This window comes from Lacerta agilis, chromosome 2, assembly GCF_009819535.1.
Source record: "Lacerta agilis isolate rLacAgi1 chromosome 2, rLacAgi1.pri, whole genome shotgun sequence".
Lineage (NCBI taxonomy): Eukaryota > Metazoa > Chordata > Lepidosauria > Squamata > Lacertidae > Lacerta > Lacerta agilis.
This window is the reverse complement of record NC_046313.1, coordinates 114101740-114108744: the sequence shown is the minus strand read 5'-3', so window position 1 is coordinate 114108744 and position 7005 is coordinate 114101740. Positions and strand designations below refer to the sequence as shown.

The 7005-nt window shown below is 43.9% G+C and overlaps 1 protein-coding gene across 1 annotated transcript; it reads left to right on the top strand.

Annotated features, from left to right (window-relative positions):
• On the top strand, positions 1-6410 carry LOC117042508 (zinc finger protein 239-like; the record flags this gene model as incomplete). The annotated part of the gene is made up of 3 exons (XM_033142055.1): positions 1-688; positions 1103-1345; positions 6238-6410. Coding segments are annotated over 3 exons (1104 nt in total), but the record flags the coding sequence as incomplete, so codon positions are not given.
• Between the last annotated feature and the right edge of the window lie 595 nt (positions 6411-7005).

The window sequence follows — 7005 nt, the reverse complement described above, 5'->3', positions numbered from 1 at the left end:
TGTGGAAAGAGCTTCAGTGACAGGAGTTCCCATACTAGACACCAAAGAACTCATACAGGAGAGAAATCGTATACATGTACAGTGTGCGGAAGGAGCTTCAGTGACAGTAGTTCCCATAGGAGACACAGAAGAACTCATACAGGGGAGAAACCGTATACATGTTCCGAGTGTGGAAAGACCTTCAGTCACAGTCACAGCCTTACGTCGCATCAACGAACTCATACAGGGGAGAAACCGTATACATGTTCCGTGTGTGGAAAGAGCTTCAGTGACAGTAGTTCCCATACTAATCACCGAAGAACTCATACAGGGGAGAAGCCTTATACATGTTCAGAGTGTGGAAAGAGCTTCACTCAAAGTGGTGGCCTTACCTCGCATCAAAGAACTCATACAGGGGAGAAACCGTATACATGTTCCGAGTGTGGAAAGTGCTTCAGTCGAAGTAGTGGCCTTATCTCACATCAAAGAACTCATACAGGAGAGAAACGTTATAAATGTTTTGAATGTCAAAAGAGCTTCAGTCACAGTTGTTCCCTTATCTTGCATCTACGAACTCATACAGGGGAGAGACCGTATACATGTTCAGAGTGTGGAAGGGGCTTCAGTCACAGTGGTCACCTTACTAGCCACCTAAGAACTCATACAGGGGAGAAACCGTATACATGTTCAGAGTGTGGAAGGAGCTTCAGTAAGAATTGTAGCCTTACATCACATAAAAGATCTCATACAGGGGAGAAACGTTATAAATGTTTTGAATGTCAAAAGAGCTTCAGTCACAGTTGTTCCCTTATCTTGCATCTACGCACTCATACAGGGGAGAGACCTTATACATGTTCAGTGTGTGGAAGGAGTTTCAGTCACAGTGGTACCCTTACTAAGCACCAAGAACTCATACAGGGGAGAAACCGTATACATGTTCAGAGTGTGGAAGGAGCTTCAGTAACAATAGTAGTCTTACATCGCATAAAAGATCTCATACAAGAGAGAAACCCTATACATGTTTGGAGTGTGGAAAGAGCTTCAGCTACAGTTTCAACCTTACCATGCATCAACGAATTCATACAGGGGAGAAACCGCATACATGTTCTGAGTGTGGAAAGAGCTTCACTCAGATCAGTGGGCATTAAACATCAACAGACTCATCGAGGCAGCAAACCTTATAAATGCTGGGAATGTGGCAAGAGTTTTGGTGAACTCGGCTCCCTTTCTCGGCATCAAAGAATTCATACAGGGGAGAAACTATATATATGTTTGGAGTGTGGAAAGAGCTTCAGCCACAGTTGGGATCTTACCGTGCATCAAAGAGTGCACACAGGAGAGAAACCTTATAAATGCTTGGAGTGTGGCAAGAGCTTCAATTGCAGCAGCTCCCTTACGTTACATCAAAGAACTCATACAGGAGAAAAACCGTATACATGTTCCGAGTGTGGTAAAAGCTTCAGTCTCAGTGGTAGCCTTACTAGACACCAAAGAACTCATACAGGGAGGAAATTTTAGAAATCTTGGGTCAATGCAAAGAACTTCTGTGACAAGGGCTCCCTTACTAAACTGAAAAGAACTCGTACAGGGAAACAGAAAAGTTGGAGTGTGGGAAGATCTTAAATCATATCAAATAACTCCTACAGAGAGTAAGCCAATGATTGTGTTCAGAATTAGAACTTACTTCCATTAGAATTTTTATTCCTTTTACTGGCTGTGTTACATAGTGTTCTCCTTATCAGAGTTAGTTTTACATAGCTACAAGATTGAGGGCACATGGAGAAGGGGACGACAGAGGACGAGATGGTTCTACTCATGAAGCTACTAATATGAATTTGACCAAACTGCGGGAGAAAGTGATGGATAGGCATGCCTGGCGTGCTCTGGTCCATGGGGTCACGAAGAGTCGGACCCAACTAAACAACAACAAAATTCTATTTTCTTTCCATGGTGTGAATTGAACTGATTTTTTCATAGAAGCAAATGCATTCACTGGTATTCGGTTGACGTATGTAAAGTATGTAAAGTAGATGTAATGAGAATACAGCCCCTCAGATAATGCCTCTAATGAACAAATACTGTTGAAAAACATACTGTATACTAAACCGCAATGTGCAGTCAAGAGAGAAATGAGAACAGTACTGAAGGCTTTATTTTCAAGCCTGTGTCTAGAGTGTTAATAGGTTAAAAGGTTTCAGGGTTTGTGTTTCTTCACCTTCATCTGCATATGAGGAAATTTCAGTTTTATGTATTTGTGCTGTGTGTTCTCCCCTCCACTAGTATTTCCCGTAAACACCCCCTCCCATTCTGGACATGTGAAATCCACTATGCAGCTATGTGCAGGTATCTGTTTATTTGATAATGTGGCAAAGGAAGAAGATGCATCTCATCCAGAACACAACACTAAAAAACCAAATTACAGTGGTACCTCGTGTTACGGACGGGATCCGTTCCGGAGGCCCATCCGTAACACGAAACTTAGGGAACCTCAAACGCCCCGTCTGAGCATGCGTGGGCATGGTTTTGCGCTTCTGTGCATGCGCAAGTGGAGAGACCTGGAAGTAACCCATTCCGGTATTTACGGGTTGCCGTGGTCCGCCAGCCGAAGGTTTTGTAACCCAGAGGCAAATTAACCTGAGGCACCACTGTGTGTTTTAAATACAATTTTTAGATACATCAGATTTACACGGGACAGTCAGAAATTTAGAAATTCATGTGTGTTAACAAGACAGTTTCCCTGTTGCATAGTCTAGTGAAAGGCAATATTTCGGAACTGAACTCTGCTGATCAAATAACTGAAAGTGCAGGTAATAGACCAGCAAACTTAACCCATCTTCTCCAATGGATGCCTGTTGCTCTTTCCCCTTTCATTGCTGCCTTGTTAGAAGCTGTCCTCTGGTCCCCCCGTATTTCTGTCATTCACCAAAATGCTCGCACTTCCCATGACAATGCACAAGCCCTTCCTGGGAATTCCTGGGCAGAGAGCTGCTGAACCCCACACCCCAAAAGGAAATCCAACATCATCCAGCAGGCAATGCTAATCACTGAATTCTGTTTTAAATGCTTTTTTAAAGATAGATTTGCACAGATACTCGAGTGCAGGCTTTCTCAAACTTGGGTCTCTTGCTATTTCTGGACTAAAATTCCCATCATCCCTTACTACTGCTAGCTGGGGGTGATGGGAGTTGTAGTCAAGAAAGAACCGGAGACCCAAGTGTGGGAATCCTAGTTTGGTGAAATGTCAGAATACGGACATGAATTGTGCTGATTAAATTGTAGACTGGATCTTTCATTGGTCTGATAAGAGAGGAATTCAGGGAGCAAACGGCCATCTTACTCTGATGACGTTGCTCCCCTGCCTTGCTGAGCTTGTGGTGTCTGCTTCCTTGCAGCCAAGGGATCTGCTGTTGTTCAGGCTCATGCCGCTATCTTTGCTGCCTTGTTAGAAGCTGCCCACTGGTGTCCCCCACTGGCAGCCTCCGCCGTATGTGTGTCATTCACGATAAGGTTTGCACGAACTGTTCCTCGCCACTGGCGGAGAGCCATCACAGACCTCAATGTGTCTGTTTGGTACTCTGCCACTTTCGGGCCTAGAGAGGTTGCCCATTTTCCACCAGGAACTGGGCGACAGAGAGCGGGAGGGGAAGGAAGGCACCCCAATCCTTAAGGTCGTAGTATGTGTTGCTGGAATACCAGACCGGATTGCCAGGATCAGAGCCAGGAATACTGGGTCCCTTGGGATCTGTTTCTCTGTGCACATGCAAACTAGGTATGGTTGAAAATGCATGGACATGTGAGATGTACCGGGATTTGCCCCAAAAGGGCAGTAACAATTGCAAGAATATTTGCACCCAAACTTCGGAACTCACTGGCAGTTGTTCACTGTGTTTACTATCACGGGTTTTATTGTTTATTTTATGAGCTTTTAAATAATAAAATAGTCATTTTAACTTTTTTTACTGATATGTCATTTTTATTTACCTGAACCTGTGCATTTTAAAAATCCCAAACAGATATGTATAGTAAAGCTGCATGTACATTTTAGGGAACAAAATAATAAACCCGTACAAAGGTTGTAATAGCAAAACAAGTATGCAATTCCTAAGGAGCGTTTACAACTTGCTTGGGTGCAGGTTTCTCAGGAGTCGTTCTACGTTCCCAACAAGGTGCTAATCTCAGGGAAAAAAGGGATAAATTCAGTTTGTGAATTCCCAAGGCAAAGAGATGTTTTGGTCCCTGAGGGGTTAAATGCAGTGAAAGAGGAAAGGATGCTTTTTGTATACTCTGTTGAATGATGCTTGTAGGATAATGGTCCCAAAAGGTGCATCGATATTACAGGCTTTACCTCACTAAGAGGCCATCTGGCTCAGATACAGTTCCATCACAGTGAACGGTCTCTTCTTCCTTGGAGGGTTTTTTGAGCAGAGGTTGGAGGCAATTGCTAGGGAGCTTTAGCTGAAATTCCTGCATTGCAGGGGGTTGGACTAGAGGACCTTTGTGGTCCCTTCCAACTACACATTATATGGCCAGCTGCCCAGAACAAACATGCAATCTTAAAAAAAGAGAACCAATTTAACACAGTGGTTCCCAGACTTTTTCTGGCTACCACCTTCTTGGTGCCCTATTATTGTTGTTGCTGCTGCTGTTGTTGTTTGAATTTATAAACCATCCTATATGCGGGGGTCTCAGAATAAAATCAAGATAAAAACCAAAAAATACATAATAAAAATGAAAACAACCCCACAAATATATGGGTGGTTGGACTAGGTGACCATCGGAACCAGTCAATTTACAATTCTTCAATTCATATCCTCCCTTTTCCTCACAAGGAGCTGGAGGTAGCATATAATAAAGGTCCGTCACTCTCCTTCCTTACAGCCTCCAAACAAACACTGTGAGGCAGGCTAGGATGTGAGCTGGATTGAGTGGGCCCCTGGCCACCCGGTGGGGAATTCGACCCTGGTCTCCAAGACCATAGGCAGCACTCTAACCACTACACCACACTGCTCTCACTGCTGCCTAGAGAGTCCCAACATTGTGAAAGTAGAGATCAGAGTCCCCAGAAGGGAGAGATTTTACCTACCCCAGCTGCCTGGTCTTCAAAGGGTTAAAGATGAATTGCGGAATCCTAGAGAGGCAGGAAACTGGAGGAGGGTTTGTTCCTCCAGGGCAAGTGCCCCTCCTCCCTCCTGTTGTGCTTGGCCTTTTGCAGAAGAGAGGCTGCAGAGGTTGGATGCATGGAAGGAAGCAGGCAGGGAGGCTGGGGCCGGATCCTGCTCCAACCCAGAGCTGTTTGGAGCAGGACCTGAGGTCCCCTCCCCACCTCTGGCTCAGCCCCCTTGTGGTCCACGCTCCCTTGGCCAGCCTTTGCTTTAAGGCAGAACCTGGAAAGAATGGAAAAAGAGGCTGTGCATGGGAGGGGGGGGGGTCGGACAACCCTTCAGGCATATTGGAAGCTGCTGTCCAAATCCCCCACTGCCCCACTTGGGAGATATTGGAAAGGGCTATGAAGACCCTCCTGGATGGGGACGCCCTCAGCTCAGATACTCGGTGCCAGAGATTCAGGCATTCTCAATACCACAAAGCCAATATACCACTTGAATTATGGGTAAAGCTGTGGAAAAAGATTGTAAAATTCACGGCATGTAGTTCATGTAAAGAAAATTATATGAAGATGATGTACCGATGGTATTTGATTCCAGTAAAGCTTGCTAAAATGTATAAGATACCTCTAATTTATGCTGGAAATGTATGGATAAGGAATCTACATTTTTAACACCATACGTAGTGGACATGTAAAAAAGTAAAATGATATACAATGAACTGACTACGTCGAAATGGCTAAATTACCGTGAAGATCAGGCACCAAGATGAGAAAAAATTCAATCAAGAATGGGAAAACTTTATAGACTATTCTAAAAAGGTCAAAACATTAGCAGGTTTGATGTAACATTTATGAACTAATTATAGAATTAGGAGGGAAAAATAAGAAGAATTAGGAGGGAAAAATAAGAAGAAATTAATTGGAGAAATATAATTCTATGCAAGGAGAATAAAACTAGTCATCTATTGCAAATTTGGATTGGATATCTATATACCAAAACGGGAACTGCTGTTAATTTGAAAATTGGAAATAAAATGTTTCTATAAAATAAAAAATAAAAATAAAGAATACTTTTTTGGGACGCCGTGCAGCTGATCCAGCAGAGCTTTCGGGAGGCGAGGCGCCCGCCTCCCCTCGCTCTTTGCCCGGAGCAGCCCAGAGGCTCCTGCCGCTCGGCTCCGAAACGGTTAAGAGCAGCGGCGACAGAGCGGAGATTCCTAGAGCGGAGGGGGGGGAAGACTGTCGGGAGAATAGGAGCTTCCGCTTCCTGTCCCGCTTTCCCGAGGGAGATGCTGCTGATGGCGACGGCCTGTCCTTCCTCGTGTAGGCGCTGGAGGTGCGTCATAATATCATCATATATGATAACTTGGGGAGGGGAAAGTGGGGGTCCTGCGGGAGGGATTAAAAAAAAACCCTAAGCTTATTTCAATGTAAGGTTTTTTTTTTCTGTGTCTCCTTTTTCTAGTCGTCAGTTTATTCAGATTTTCACCTGTTATTATTTTTAAATGGAGCTCTTGAAAATTGGCCAGCATTTCTCCCTAATGCACACGCGTTTTGCAAAGGTTATTTCCCCGAATATTTACATTTCCCATAATGCATTCTGTGTGTAATTCCGCTAAATAATACATACATAGGTCTTTCCCCCTTTGTATGGGGGCAGGACATATTATCCCAATGGAAGGGCAGAATCGAAACACAAACAAAAACAACCCAATAACACACACATCCCAACACACACATTTTCAATCATTTGTGTTTCAATTAAACTGCAGTTTCTGCAAGAGCAGTTCTGGGCAGAAGAGGTTTTAAACAAAAAGGAGAAACAAGCAACTTCCAAGTCCACATTCAAAGTCCAAGTGTGGCTGAGGCCTTATACAGACGGGCTAATAATGATAATACTACTAGTAATGCTACTAATAATA